This window comes from Lithobates pipiens, unplaced genomic scaffold, assembly GCF_037356315.1.
Source record: "Lithobates pipiens isolate NorthernLeopardFrog02 unplaced genomic scaffold, aLitPip1_a1.2 Scaffold_18, whole genome shotgun sequence".
NCBI classification, from domain to species: Eukaryota; Metazoa; Chordata; class Amphibia; order Anura; family Ranidae; genus Lithobates; species Lithobates pipiens.
Window position 1 is genome coordinate 483,077,329 of NW_027507758.1, and position 16,499 is coordinate 483,093,827.

At 43.9% G+C, this 16,499-nt stretch overlaps 1 protein-coding gene across 1 annotated transcript in view; it reads left to right on the forward strand.

Moving 5' to 3' along the window:
* The window catches only part of ING5 (inhibitor of growth family member 5), a 29,605-nt gene that overhangs the window by 1,408 nt on the left and 11,698 nt on the right, over positions 1-16,499 (forward strand). Inside the window, exons 2-7 of the mRNA XM_077488437.1 lie at positions 2,408-2,479; positions 3,202-3,368; positions 6,753-6,864; positions 6,965-7,052; positions 14,497-14,632; positions 15,029-15,090. Coding sequence (XP_077344563.1) covers positions 2,408-2,479; positions 3,202-3,368; positions 6,753-6,864; positions 6,965-7,052; positions 14,497-14,632; positions 15,029-15,090 — 637 coding nt within the window. The remainder of the gene's footprint in view (positions 1-2,407; positions 2,480-3,201; positions 3,369-6,752; positions 6,865-6,964; positions 7,053-14,496; positions 14,633-15,028; positions 15,091-16,499) is intronic.

Here is a 16,499-nt window from a genome sequence, read left to right on the forward strand (position 1 = left end):
GATAGTTCACCTTTACCACAAAACTGCCTATGCAGATGGGGGGCATCTGATGATAAAAACAAACTATGCAGCTCTGACTGAAATTGCATAATGCCCTAGCTATAGGTGTAGGCACAGGAATATAACAGTTTTTTTAAACTTTTAAATTGATGGGTTTACTTCTGCTTTAAAGTGGAATTAAACCCTCCTTTCCTTTACAGCCACGGAAGCTGCTTCTGTTTGATGTGCAACTGCCATGGTGCTGCACATGTGATCACTTATGACACCAGCCATTTCATGGTTTGGTTGAAGAAACAAGCAAATGTGACAGTTGGCAATGCAGCATTAAAAAAAAAAAAAACATTACAATTGCATTGGATATCTTTGTTAACCACTTGTTTACTGGGCACTTAAACCCCACCCCCCCCCCCCCCCCCCCTGCCCAGACCAATTTTCAGCGCTGACACACTTTGAATGATAATTGTGCGGTCATACAACACTGTACCCAAATTACATTTTTAGCAATTTTTTTTTCCTACAAATAGAGCTTTCGTTTGGTAGTTAATCACAGCTGGGGTTTTTATTTTTTGCTAAACAAACAAAAAAAGATGGAAAGTTTTGAAAATAAAAATCATGTTTAATAGTTTCTTATAAGATTTGGCAAACAGGTAATTTTCCTGTTTCATTGATATGCGCTGATAAGGTGGCACTGATGGGTGACACTGATGTGCAGCACTGTTCTTCAGGCGCTGACAGGTGGCGCTGGTGGGCACTGTTGCCTACTGCTAGGTGGCACTTGTAGTGGGCACTGAGAGCTGGCGGCAGCTCGCAGTGATCGGGAGGATCGCGAGGAGAAAAAATAGCCGATTACCTGCTGTGTTGACATCACTTGATCAGCTGTCATTGGCTGACAGCTGATCACGTGGTAAGTGGTCGGGATTGACCCCTTACTCCGATCTGTGATCCAGCAGGTCTCCTAGACTCACTGATCACAGAGCGCACTGCACGCTCCCTTCAGGGGGCACGCAGGCCGCTCATGGACGGGACAACGTCAATAGACATAGTCCCAACAATGCAGGTCCGCGCTGTAGCCGTCATTTGTTTATAACGCAGATCTCAAGTAGTTAATCTGTAATTTCTTCCCCTTGTAGTTGAAGATGACGTGTACTTTCTTGGTGGGTGGCCTGCAAATGTCAGGACCAAACATGTTGTACTCAGATTCTCGATGCATGAGTCTGCTCTAGAGTGCTTGGGAAAAGCTTCACGGTTTAGTTCTGCTTCATGACTTACTGCTGTTCAGGGGCTCTGGGCTTCAGCAAAATGGCAGCCTCCAGCAAGAAGAAATGGGAATGTTGCTGCAGGCAATTTTATAGCACACACTAATTTGGCAGCATAATTAAACTCTTCATGACCATGCTATATTCAAATGACGACTACAGCATGATCACACGTCTTCCCGTGATCGCGCATATAGCACGCATTTGCAGGGATGTTATTGCTGTGTCCTTTGTACACAGCCGATTACAGATCGGGGTAGAGAGCCAATCACAGCGGCTCTTTACCATGTGTCCAATCATGGTTTAAACAGGATTTGTCGGTTATCGGCAGCCCTCTCCTCATGCTGACAGCTCATTAGGAGAAGAGAGCCGGTAAGCAGCAATCTACACTGATAATCGGGGCACTGATCATCAGTGAAGTCCTAACAGTGCCCATCATTGCTCTCCTGGCCCTTCCCTCCTGTTGAGTGTCCCCACAGCAAGCACCTGAGCCAAGCCACAGCTTCCTGTATTCATTCAGATGTTTCCTGGTAGAAAATAGTATTTATAGTATAAAACTGCATGCAGGACACTGGACAAACCACTAGGGACAAAGGGGGTGTGTAATAATTTGATGCAGTACTGTAATATTACAGTATACTGTATCTATACTGTGTTTTTTACTTTTTGAATTTGGCGCCAAACACCGTCCCTGTGCTTCACAACGCTCGCAGGGAACGGAGATCAGCACTGTGAATCGAGCGAGACAAGACGGCTCACAGATCACAGCGGGGAGACATCACAGGATTCAGGGGACAAGGATAGTAACCTCTACATGCATCCTGCGATGTGATTCCAAGTCTGGCTCGGGGTTACCGATTTTGTTACTGAAATCTCACCCCCGAGCCAGACTTGGGAATACCACCAGGGAGGTTAAGAGTATTATTACCACTGAGCCCTAATGAATTTCTTTTTAGTAGACAGTCTCCAAGACCGTAAAGTGTTTTAGGTGGTGTTCTGGGGTAAAAAGGCTGATGTAGGTTTTAGTATTGTTTGTCAGTAGGGTTTTTGTTTTTAATCTTAAGCGTTGCTAAAATTATTGGTCCCTTGTTTATCATAGAGACTAAGGTCATACTTTGTATGTGTCTTTTGTTTTTTTTGTTTTTCTTAAGGCATAGAAAATCTACCATGTGAGCTTCAACGAAATTTCCAACTTATGAGTGACCTGGATCAGAGGACTGAGGGTATGTGGTCTGCAGTGCATTCATGTTGGTGTTATAGGCCAAGTATACCCAGGAATTTTCTTAACACTGTAATTGCTAGTCTGAAGAGTGTTGTATTAGGACAGGTGGCAGCTTACAAAATGCTTGTAGGAACCTTGTTTCTATACAGTATGTTCTCACTAAAGGCATACCTGAAAAACAAAAGTAATTGTGTGTGGTCCTATCGCTGGGCAGTTATGGCCAACAGTACAAAAAGTGGCAACCACCCAACCTATAACTAGCTTTTACAGTAAGGTGTACCTGGAAGGGCAACACATATCAGATTTCCCAGCACACTTGCCAGCCTGCAAAACAACCAAATTAAACCATCTAACAATTCATGTTAAATACAGAGGGTTTGGTTTTCACACATTTGCAAATATATACAAAAGCTGCAGTGCCCACATCAAGGCTTCTCCTGTAAACTGCAGTCATAACTCTATAAATTTCCAGAGTCTCTTAAGTGGAAGCACATATAGCATTAAAATAAGGTTAAGGGCAGGTGTGCCTAGAGGGAGCCCACGCCTCAAAGTCAGAGGGATGCACATGATGTCCAGCAAGGTCACAATGGCTGAAAAACTGCAGGCTTATTCAGGTTTATATTGGGCAGCCAAAATCTAGGAGGTGTATTGGTATATTGGTGGTGATATCATGGACTTTATGCATTGTGTGAAGATTACTGTATTTCTTTTCTTTTGGAACAGATAAAAAGAAAGAAATTGATGCCTTGGCTAGCGAATACATCAATAAAGTGCGAGACTTTACCCCCGAACAGAGAGTGCAACATTTACAGCGCATTCAAAATGCCTATAGCAAATGCAAGGAGTACAGTGATGATAAAGTGCAGTTAGCCATGCAGACATATGAGATGGTAAGTACCAGAGCAATGCAGTTCAAGTGCTGTGGTTTAGAATTTCTGGTAGTCGCTATTTTATTTAATGTACAGTCGTGGCAAAAAATAGTGGCCCCCCTGCATTTCTGTCAAATATTGCACCACTTTGCCCAGGAAATTGTTGCAATTCCAAATGTTTAGGTGTTCTCATGTTTTATTTCTTTTGTTTGTATTGTTATAAAACAAAACAGTAGAGACACAAAAGGCCAAATCTAACACAATTCACACAAATCTCAAAAAATGTACTAGACAAAATTATCGGCATCTTCTCAAAATTATAAGAAATAATTGTGTTCCAAGTGAATGCGATGTGATGCTCCTGTAATTAAACTCACCTGTATCAATGTACGGACAATATAGACATCACCCTGGCAACCCATTAAAATGGTAAAAAAAAATGGACTCAACCTTTCTGTTATGTGTCACATGGAGAAGAGAGCATTAAAGAATTGTCTGAGGATTTGAGAGCAAAAATTGTGGAAAAGCATGGACAATCTGAAGGTTACAAGTCCAGCTCTAGAGATCTTAATGTTTGTGTCCACTGTGCGCAACATTGTCAAGAAGCTTACAGCCCATGGCACTGTAGCTAATCTTCCTGGATGCTGAACGAAAAAGAAAATTGATCAAAGATTGCAACAAAGAATTGTTCGAATGGTGGATAAAGAACCTAGATCAACTTCCAGTCAAATTCAAGATGACCTTCGGGCATCGGGAACAACTGTCAGCTTGCACTATACAGTGCCTTGTAAAAGTATTCATGCCCCTTGACATTTTCCACATGTTGTCATGTTACAACCAAAAACTTAATTGTATTATATTGGAATTTTATGTGATAGACCAACACAAAGTGGCGCACAATTGTGAAGTGGAAGGAAAATGATAAATGTGTGTGTTTTTTTTTTTTTTTTTTTTTACAAATATGTGAAAAGTGTGGCGTGCATTTGTATTCAGCCCCTTTTTACTCTGATACCCCTAACTAAAATCTAGTGGAACCAATTGCCTTCAGAAGTCACCTAATTAGTAAGTAGAGTCCATCTATGTGTAATTTAATCGTGGTATAAATACAGCTGTTCTGTGAAGCCCTCAGAGGTTTGTTAGGGAACCTTGGTGAACAAACAGCATTATGAAGGCCAAGGAACACACAAGCCAGGTCAGGAGAAGTTTAAAGCAGGGTTTAAGTTATTTAAAAAAAAAAAAAAAAAAAAACTTTGAACATCTCATGGAGACTGTTCAATCCATCACCTGAAAATGGAAAGAGTATGGCACAACTGCAGACCTACCAAGACATGGCCATCCGCCTAAACTGACAGTTCAGGCAAGGAGAGCATCAATCAGAGAAGCAGCCAGGAGGAACTGCAGAGATCAACAGCTCAGGTAGGAGAATCTGTCCACAGGACAACTTAGTCGTGCACTCCACAAATCTGGCCTTTTATGGAAGAGTGGCAAGCAGAAAGCCATAGGAAGTCCCATTTGAAGTTTGCGAGAAGCCATGTGGGGGACACAGCAAACATGTTGAAGGTGTTCTGGTCAGATAAGACCAAAATGTAACTTTTTGGCCTAAAAGTAAAAATATGTGTGTGGCAGAAAACTAAGACTCCATCACCCTGAACACACCATCCCCAATGTGAAACATGACAGTGGCAGCATCATGTTGTGGGAATGCTTTTCTTCACCAGAGACAATGAAGCTGGTCAGTTGATGGGAAGATGGATGGAGCCAAATAAATAAATCTTGGAAAGCCTGTTAGTCTGCAAAAGATTTGAGACTGGGGCGGAGGTTCACCTTCCAGCAGACCAACAACCCTAAACAAACATCCAGAGCTACAATGGAATGCCTTAGATCAAAGAATATTCATGTGTTAGAATGGCTGAGTGAAAGTCCAGACCTAAATCCAATTGAGAATCTGTGGCAAGATTTGAAAATTGCTGTTCAGACGCTCTCCATCCAATCTGACAGAGTTTGAGCTGTTTTGCTTAGAAGAATGGGGAAAAAAAACTTGACTCTCCAGATGTGCAAAGCTGGTAGAACATCCCCAAAAAGACTTGCAGTTGTAATTGCAGTGAAAGGTGGTTCTACAAAGTATTGACTCGGGGGGGGGGGGGGGGGGGGGGGGCGGCTGCATACAAATGCACGGACACGCTTTTCAAATGTTTGTTAAAAAAATGAAAAGCATTTTATCATTTTCCTTCCACTTCACAATTATGTGCCACTTTGTGTTGGGTCTATCACATAAAATCCCAAAGAAATAAATACATTTTATATGTTTGGTTGTAACTTGACGAAATGTGAAAAATTTCAAGGGGTGTGAATACTTTTTCAAGGCACTGTATGTTTCCATCTGAATGAAAAAGGGACGCTGTTTTAGAAGACCAAGGAGTACCCCACTGCTGGCACAGAAACATAAAAACGCCAGATTGACGTTTGCCAAAACTTACCTGAGAAAGCCATAATTCTTTTGGCAGAATGTGCTGTGGACAGAGAAAACAAAATTACAGCTTTTATGTAAAGACCATCATTCTACTGTTCTCAGAAAAATAAATGAGGCTTTTAAAGAAAAGAATACAGTCCCTACAGTCAAACATGTTGGAGGTTCACTGAATTTTTGGGGTTTCTTTGCTGCTTCAAACACTGGATGTCTTGACCATGTGCATGGCATTATGACATCTGAAGTCTACCAAGTAATTCTGGGCTACAATGTAGGGCCCAGTGTCAAAGTTGGATCTCCGTAAGAGGTCATTGGTCTTGCAGCAGAACAATGACTCAAAGCACACATCGAAAAGCAACCAGAAATGGTTTAAGACAAAGCACTGGAGAGTCCTGAACTGGCCAGCAACTAGTCCAGATCTAAATCCCATAGAGCACCTGTGGAGAGATCTCCAAACAGTAGCTGGGAAAATAAACCCTTCCAATCTGAGAGATCTGGAGCAGTTGGCGAAAGAGTGGTCCAAAATTCCATTAGAGAGGTGTAAAACTCATTGATCGTTTATAGGAAGTAATTGATTTCAGTTTTTGTTTTTTTGTTTTTCCCCTGAGGGGTGTGCTACCAAATATTAAGTTGAGGGTGCCAATAATTTTGTCCAGTCCATTTTTGGAGTTTTGCGTGGAATATGTCCGATTTGTCTTTTTTTTGTGTTGCGCCAATACAAACGAAAGAAATAAACACGAGAATTTTTTATAAAAAGCACAGGTGAGGTTGCTAATAATAAATGCAATAAAAGATGGTGTTTGATTATTAGCATTATCTTCACTAGTTTGTTGGTGTTGCGTGCATGATAAATTGGGGGTGCTTTGGATGCCTTTTTGATCAATCTTCTTCCCCCTCCACCAATTACAATTCTTTCTTTACTTTAAAAAAAATCAAAGGTGGATAAACACATCAGAAGGCTAGATGCAGATCTGGCACGATTTGAAGCTGATCTCAAAGAAAAATTGGAAGGAGCAGAGTTTGACAGCCCATCTGGACGAGGAATAAAAAGCAAGTGTTTTATTTATTTTATTTTATAAGCCCCTTGTTTTATTGTAGATCTTTATGATGGGTTATTCTCACATAAATTGTGTGTGTTCTCTTTTTGCAGAGAATCGATCACAAAAAGACAAACGAGGTTCCCGAGGCCGTAGGGTATCAGAAGAGGACACTGTAAAGAAGAAGAAGTTAAAAGGAGGGTGAGGAGATGTCAGGAGCAGCAAAGCAAGCACACAAACTAATTCAAAATATTTAGCCATGTATGAAGTACAAATAACTAGTACGCACCTTTTACACATAGAAATGTGGAGGATGCTATTGCTGACCACTTTCTGGAAATGCTAGGTGCTGAAATGACTTAAATACTTTTAAACCATTTACCAGACAATAGTATGAAGTGGGTGATGTGTGACAAACCATATGATTGCATTGGATGTTACTTAATGCTGATAAATATATTCAGGATACATACAATAATTGGTGTAGCGCTAAACGTAAATCATCTGTGCACCTAAACGGTGAAAATATAATTAAAAATATAAACCGTGCAGGTAAATAGCACAAAAATAATTAGTGTACATAAAGGACAATTACATAAAGGAACATGTAACTACCCCTGTGAGTTGACACCCACAAAACTAAGTGAACATAAAACCATAAAGTCCCATAAATGATCAATGATGAAGTGTCCAATAAGGTGGCAATATCTGGAAATGTCAAAATAATACAGTCCAGTTCCTTTATGTACACTAATTATTTTGTGGTATTTACCTGCACGGTTTATATTTTCACCTATTTTGTCACAGTTTAGGTGCACAGATGATTTACGTTTAGCACTTTGAGTCACTGACCTGAAACAAGCGCGTAGATTTGTATCAGAATTCCGGAGCTGCACATTTTTGTTTTGTGTAGTGCTTCAATGTTATTGAAACAATTGGCTGAGAAGGACAGCAAGGCATGTAGTATTTGCTGAAGGATTGTCAGCTTTCACGTGTGTTTTGGGTCATTTCTAAGACGCCCATACAGTGTGAAACATGCAAAAACCTTCTCACAGGGTTTGGGATCCTTCGCACCTTATGAGAAGCCCAAGTGACACTTCTTTTTGTGTGTGTGTGTGTGTGTAAGAAAATGTTGTGTGCACATGTGCGTGATGTATTTATTTATTAACCACTTACCCACTGGGCACTTTTGCCCACTTCCCAGGCCAATTTTCAGCTTTCAGTGCTGTCACACTTTAAATGACAATTGCATGGTCATGCAACACTGTAGCCATATGAAGTATTGTTTATTTTTTTCACACAGATAGAGCTGTCTTTTGGTAGTAATTATTCACCACAGATGTGTTTTGTTGAGAAGGGGGGGGGAACAATTTTGAAAAAAAAATGTTTTTCTTAGTATGTTTATAACATTTTTCAAATAGATAATTTTTCACATTCACTGATGGACACTAATGATCTGTGCCCTAATTAGCCGTGTAAACGATGTGCTGACAGGCTTGCCGGTAGGGGTGCGCATCTTCACTGATCTCACAATTCGATTACGATTATCTGGTCTTAGATTCCGCAATGCATCACGATTACCGACAAGCTCCCACTTCCACTTGGGCCGCCTAGGCGGCCCTTTCACCCTGCAATCTTCTGGGACACATCACCGGTCCCAAAAAAATTGCCCGGCTATGCAGGACAGCGCAGCGAGACATGCGCACCTGGCTGTAAAGCTACAAACTGCCAGATGCCCACAGTAGTATTGGCAATGCCGTGGACAGACAGGGGAGACAAGGGAGGGTTTGGGTGGCCACGTAGCTGGATTGTGCGACAGGTGAGTGTCTTTTTATTAAAAGTCAGAAGATGCATTTTCTCTTATATTCACTGACTGAAATGGCTCCTCTCTGTAACAAAATGGGTGGTCAGCCCTATCACTGGAGATACTAGGCAGAGTTGTAACACAACACTTCAGAACTTTCAGTTACGCCCAGGGGCGGTCCCTAGGCTACAACCCCACCGCCTGCCCTAGCAGACTCAGTTTTTTTTCTTGCCTAGCAAAGGAGATAGACCTAGGAACCCTGCGGGCCCATGGGTCCGTGTTTTTTATTTATTTTTTGATGCAGAAGCTTGGCTTTATGCACAAGATGAATGATCCTGTGATCTTCTGTCAACAGCCAGCTGGGTGACAGGCTGGTTCACTTATCCTTGTAGTATCCCCAGTCCGGCCATCGAGCGTGTGCAGGTCACAGCTACAGCTCGGCAGGCCACGACATACCTCAGCTCCAGAGGAGGTCGGTGAGCTATATGCTCTGGGGCATACATATGACCGGGCTACCTGATGTCTGCGTCACAGTATGCTGGGCCAGTAGTCTTCCTTGTACTGGTCAGGAACTGACTACCATGGAATGTCTCCCAGCTCTTCAGGACTGGTAAGTACAGCTCTCCCTGTCTCTGCAGGGTGGAGCAACTGGGCATTCCCTGGGAGGTCGATTCGGGGGGCCCCCCTCACCCCCCCCTCTCTTCTCTCCCCTCCTTTCCCCCCCCCCTCATGGGGGGGCTGTACATGTGCTGAGCGGTGTGTGTGTGTGTGTGTGTGTGTGTTTCCTGCGCTCTCACTTGGGGGTTTAGCTGTGCTGGGTGCCTGGGTCCTGCAGCTTAGTCCTGCTGGATGCCTGTGTAGTCTGCCCCTGTGTTGGTGCAGCGCTGTGTCTGCCACATGTTCTCTCTAGCCTCTCATAGTGCTGATCGCCGGCCATTTTAAGTATGGGCAAGGGTCAGACATGCTTCTGGCTTCAAGCGGCCATTTTCCTACTGATTCTCTATTAGAACACTGGCGGACATTTTCTTGTAGCCAGACTGTGTTTTTTGTGCTCTAGCAGCAGCCCCTGTGCCCTCAGCTTCCTGTTTGGTCATCACAGAGCGCTGGGAGGTTTATCCTGTGATTCTGGACACGTGTCAGATCGCTCACCGATCGTGCGACCGGCCGGCCACCGACAGTTTTGCTATCTCTGCATGTGGGAGCGCCGGGGATCATCATCACTGTGGTAATACAGCGCGGAGCTGCCCAGGGTGGTGAGTCCAGCTGGTTAGAGCCCCTCAGTCAGCGGCAGCAAGGAGGGTGGGACTGTCCCTGTCCTAAGTCCCCTTCGGGTGGCAGACAGGGTAGGGTCGGCATGGCTTTAGAAACTGGTGTTTCTTCCCCCAAAATCCAGGCAATTGCAACTGGGTCACCTGCGGACTGCGCGGTCCCTATGGACACCCAGGATAGAGGCGGTACGTGGGAAGAAAGGTGCTAAAAAGCCTTCTAAAAAAGTAGTCCAGCTGGTTAGACATAAAGTAACCACGATCCCGGTTGAGGGGACTCCTGCATTCAAGGATCCCACAGACAGGAAGGCCGAGGCGGTGGCTCGTTCCTTGTTTACGGTTGTGGGGTCAGCTGTGCCACCTGTACTGGCATCTGCACTGGTGTCCCAGACACTGACTGAGGGGGCCAAACGTTTGCACCGCGAATTGGGAGAGGAACAGGCCTCCCCTGTCTGCGTGGAACTAGCAGACCAACTAGTGCAAGGCCTTAAGTATGTCTGTGACGCGGCCCTGGATACTCTCCCTCTGTTATCCAGGGCTTCAGTGTCAGCTGTGGTGCTGAGGCGCCTGATTTGGCTAAAATGCTGGTCTGCTGACCAGGCATCCAAGAAAGCCCTGACAGATCTTCCCTTCCTTGGCGACTGGCTCTTTGAAGCCTCTTTAGATGACATTTCTAAAAATGCCACTGGTGGTAAGAGTACTCTACTCCCACAGGCCAGGAAGGCTAAGGAGCCACGCCGCAGGCAAGGGCCCTCTATTTCCGCTCATAGGCGGCTTTTTCGTCCACCGGGTGCTTCGACAAAACGTCCCCAGCCTGACAGGACGCCCACGGACGGTCAAAAACTTCTCTGGAACAGCAAGCCTGCAAATAAAAGTGCTACCGCATGAAGGTTTGCCCCCACCCAGGTCTCGGGTGGGGGGTCACCTTCGGGAGTTTGCAGCCTGGTGGTCCTCCCGGTTATCCGACCAATGGGTCTGCGATCTGATTTCCACAGACTACAAGATGGAGTTCCTCTCTTGGCCGCCAAACAGATTCTTCCCCTCCAGCGTACCCGGGTCGCCAGGAGGCCCTGTTGGTGGCTGTAAGGGACTTGCTGAATCGAGGGGTGATTGTACCTGTTCCGGAGCCGGAACGCTTCCAGGGATTCTACTCAAATCTGTTTGTGGTTCCCAAGAAGGAATGGGTACGTCCAATCTTGGACTTTAAAGCCCTTAATCGCTTTGTAAAAGTGCAGAGGTTCAGGATGGAATCGGTTCGCTCAGTAGTTGCTGCACTCCATCAAGGAGACTCCCTGGCATCCTTGGGCATCCAGGGTGCGTACCTGCACATACCCATATGTAAAAATGGGTAAGTCCTGTTGCGCACAACTTCGCTAGAAGACCTAGGTATGAACTATAGAAAGCTGCTCACATATAAAAGTGTTCTCTACACTCAAAATGCAAATAAGGGGGGTGTTTTATGTGGCGCTAACTAAAATATTACTAAATGTGTACTCGCCAAAACAATATAAATATAGTAATAAAAATTTATATAAATATAAATTCATACAGTGCATAAAAAATGTGCAAAAAAGTAGCAAAACTAGTGCAAAGCAATAAAGTATCAATATGACATAATACCAATAGTAAGGTGCATCAAAAATAACAATAAGGCAAAAATGAATCAATCAATAAGTCCATGCAATAGTGCAGATAGTGCAAATCACAACGTATTTATGCCAAAAAAAATCTTAACTCCAGTAAGTAAAAATAAATATCCAGTGCAAAATGTAAACAGTCCACTCAGAAAAATGTGCAATCCATCCAACAGATGGTAATCATGCAATGTGAGCAATAAGTGCAATATACACTGTTCCTTCAACCATGCCCCCCCCGACGCCTGGCACCGCACTTCTTAGTGGGTACCTTCGTTCAGGGGGTACGACATGTAGTCCCTCCGGTGCGCCCACCGTTACCCCCATGGGATTTTGAACCTGGTATTGTCGGCGCTTCAAAAACCGCTGTTTGAGAATATCAGGGAGATTCCCCTGTTGACTCTTTCCCAGAAAGTGGTCTTTCTAGTGGCCATTACCTCAGCCAGGAGAATTTCGGAATTGGCGGCCTTGTCTTGCAAGTCGCCTTATCTGGTCATCCACAGGGATAAGGTGGTGTTGCGCCCGCAACCGTCTTTTCTACCAAAGGTGGTCTCGGCCTTGCATATCAATGACGACATTGTATTACCATCGTTGTGTCCTAAGCCGAAGCACCCCAAAGAGGTGGCCCTTCATGCTCTCTATGTGGTTAGGGCTCTGAAGGTGTATTTGTCTGCCACGGCTCCCTTTCGGCAGTCAGACTCGCTGTTTGTTTCGGTGGCTGGTCCAAAGAAGGGTATGGCGGTCTCGTCGGCCACCATTTCCAGGTGGATCAGACAGATTGTAGTACAAGCCTACGCCTTGAAGGGGCAGGTGCCCCCTTTTTCCGGTCACGGCCCACTTTACAAGGGCAATTGGAACGTCTTGGGCCTTCTGACGCCAAGCGTCGGTCGCTCGGGTGTGTAAGGCAGCGACCTGGTCGTCTGTCCATACCAAGTTCTACAAGGTAGACGTCATTGCATCAGCTGATACCTGTTTTGGCCACAAAGTTTTGCAGGCGGCCGTGAAGTTGCAATTGGATATGCAAGCTTGTTTTTCCTGGTTTTTCGATAAAAACGCAGTACTGTTATGTTTATGCACTGTTGCATTACTTCCGCAATGTATCGTTCTTGGGGATCACTCCTGTTGAGGATACCCGGTTATATTTTTTTTTTTTTTTTTTTTCTACACACTGCTGTTTTTTTGTGGGTTTAGTTTCACTAGTTCCCACTTGCCATGGTGGATGAAGTTTTTATGTTGTTTTTCCCACCCCTCGTTTGGCACTGCTTGGGGATGTCCCATTTTGTTACAGAGAGGAGCTGTGTCGGTCGGTGAATATAAGAGAAAATATGATTTTTTATTTTTTTTTGTACTCGCCGTAAAATCCTTTTCTCTGTAATTCACCTACCGACACAGCACCCGCCCCTCCTTTTTCTCTTTACGTTCTACTGCTTGTTGACGTACTGAGTCTGCTAGGGCAGGCTGTGGGGGTTGTAGCCTAGGGACCGCCCCCTGGGCGGAACTGAAAGTTCGGAAGTGTTGTGTTACAACTTTGCCTAGTATCTCCAGTGATGGGGCTGACAACCCATTTGTTACAGAGAGGAGCTGTGTCGGTCGGTGAATTACAGAGAAGAGGATTTTACGGTGAGTACAAAAAATCCTATTTAAATTTTTTTTTTTTCTTTTTTTTTTTTTTTTTTTTTAGCTGCTGACTTTTAATAAACAAAATTTGACTGGAACTCCATTTTAATTTTAAAAATGACCTCACTCCCTTTAAAGTGCACTACAGGGTACAGATATTCACACACACTGCTGCTGGGAGGTCAGGAGGGATTACAAGCCACTGCTGAAAACAGCCCTGTGAAGTTCCCTGAACTGTTTCTGTGCTGACCAGTGGCAGCTGGTGCTCACAATTTTTGGGGTGGCACAAACAAACTGTAAAAATACTGAACCTCCCCCATCAAATGCAGCCACATTCGCCCGTGAAATGCAGCCATCACTTCACTAACCCCCCCCCCCCCCACAATGCACGAGCTGCCACTGGTGGTGCCGTTAAAATCACTTTAATAAATGCCATATTACAATGAATGAAGTGCCCCACTTTATGTGCTTTAAAAAAAAAAAATATGGAACGTCTGAATTTCACAGTACAATACATCCTGCTCATGTGACTGCCTGGCCCGGCCCGCCTCTCTCCTCTAACGTCTCATGTCTCTCCTGGCGTCAATGGGGAATTCTCAGCCACGCCTAGGAGGGCCGGGCAGTCACATGAGCAGGATGTATTGTACTGTGAAATTCGGTATGACCTTTAATTTTTTTTTTTTTAAGCACTTACAGCGGGGCACTTCACTCTTTGTAACACGGCATTTATTAAAACAGTCATTTTAACAATACGCTCAACCAGGAAGGGCGGGCAAGTCGGGATGACGTCACCCGGCAATCAATTTTCTGGTTGTATGCATCGATGCCGCATTGGGGACACCCGAGTCGTGATGCAGCGATAAATTTCAGCACCCCTCCTTGCCGGTTAACGTCTCTCCTTTACTCCCACAGGTGCATTGTGGGAGGAAGGGACTGCTGATCAACATGCGATATGTGATGTGTTAGACACAGCTGATCGAAGGTCACAGGGTGCACCCAATGTGAGCTGCGGGGTTCTAGGATGTTTTTTGACACCCTCCCAGATCTTGACAATGGCGCTGTAGCCATCTTTCGGTGTGTGTGTGTGTGTGTGTGTGTGTGTGTGTGTGTGTGCGTGTGCGCGCGTTTGGAGTCTTGTACTGAAACTTAGTATTGACAAGTCTGCATTTTATTTCCTTTTGGAGAAAAAAGGTGTGTGTGTGTGTGTGTGTGGTGCGTGGTATTTTTATTTTTTTTTGTTATAACCACTAAACCCCTTTTTTGTATTTTTGTGTCTGTATATAAAAAGAAATTTTTTTTTTTTTTTTTTTTTTATTATTTTACAGTCCAGCATTCTCAGAGGCAGTATTGTCTGTACATCCTTCTGATGTCCTTGATATGCCTGTAGACCCCAACGAACCCACCTACTGCTTGTGTCACCAGGTGTCCTATGGAGAAATGATTGGCTGTGACAATCCAGATGTAAGTGTCCTATTAAAATATTATTTTTGCAATAAACTTGTTCCGTATGAATTTGAAGGTTATACTTTTTTATTTTTAGTTGCTGACTACAGCTCTAATCCTGTAAGCTATTTCTATTAATTAATTTATTTTTAGCTTTAATCCTGGTTAAACAAACACACACATACAAACGCATGATTCCCTGCTCCCCTTTAGTTTGTTTCCTGGCCCCTTACATTGTTACGTGTTGTAGTGATGTAGGAGCTGGCAAAAGTGTAGCAGGGGATGCTCCCCAAAGCATCAAATGTACAAGAATTTGTGCAGTGACTTTTTTTATGTTATTATTTTTGTTTTTATATAAGCTGTTATTCTGTTAAGTACAACCAGTTAATTGTTTTTTTGTTTATTCCTCCCTAGTGTCCCATAGAGTGGTTTCATTTTGCATGTGTGGATCTCACCACTAAACCCAAAGGAAAATGGTGTGTACTACGTTTTATTTATTTATTTATTTATTTATTTTTTTCACTAATTTTGTATAGAAAGGGGGAGTTAAAATCCACTTCCAATCACTTTGTCAGGAGTATAGATTCCTATAAACTGCCTTTGACTATATACCTACAGTATGTATCTAATAAACCGCTAATGACATTCAAACTTGAATGCCCCTGTAAATATGACTAAGAAAACAATTTCCTCTGTTTTTAGCTTATTGTGCATATATTGGAGACAAAGGCCTACTGTAAAACAAAGCTGTTACTGTGACTGCCAAACCTATGCAAAAACATAATGTCATAGCTGAAAGGGGTTGGCAAAAGACCAACCCAGTTCTTGATTTGTCAGATACTTGCTTTTTTTTTTAGTAACTGCTCACCACCCTATGAACACTAGTTTGTGAAGTTAGTGCACTTAAAGAGGAAGTAAACCCTGATGAGTTTAATTCCTCTTTCATTCCCTGCAAAGGTAAAGCATAATGGACTACTATGCATCGCATAGTAGTCCATTATGTGTCACTTACCTGACACAGGAGCCAGCGATGTCACCGCTGTCCCCTGTAGTCCGGTGCATCCATCTTCTCGGTGGGTCTCGCTGCTCCGCCGCAGTCATTCGGCGAAGCCGCGATGACGTCACTCCCGCGCATGCGCACGGTAGCCGCAACACGCGGCATATCGCCGTTGACGGTGGCGCGCTCAGTGCGCCTGCGTACCGTTGTCTACGGCACATGCGCCGTAGACAGTGGTGCCTGTCTTTCAGCAAATATCTCCCAAACCGTGTAGGTTTAGGAGATATTTCTTGGACCTACAGGTAAGCCTTAATCTAGGCTTACCTGTAGGTCAAAGTGTGTTGTAAGGGTTTACAACCACTTTAACTCTTAAGTTTTTAGGAGCTTTACTACTTTATTTTTGTACACCTCTCAACCCTCCTGCCCCACAAATCGGCCAATACCAATATTGCACATCTATTCTTATAGCCACCATAGTGTCTGTAGACCTACAAAACTGACGTTAAAGTGGTTGTAAACCCTTACAAACCACTTTGACCTACAGGTAAGCCTAGATTAAGGTTTACCTGTAGGTCCAAGAAATGTCTCCTAAACCTATACGGTTTAGGAGATATTTACAAAAAGATAGGCACCGCTGTCTACGGCGCATGAGCCGCAGACGGCTGCGAGCAGGCCGCAGACCACGGCGATATGCTGCCCGCGTCGGCTCCCATGCGCATGAATACATGCCAGCAGCGAAGATGAAGACTGAGGACCGCTTCGGGGGCTTCGTTCTCAGGTAAGTTATTCCTAATGAGCTAGTATGCTATGCATACTAGCTCATTATGCCTTTGCCTTGCAGGTTGCATTTTTTTTTATTTATTTTTTTATTGCCTTTACTTTCTCTTT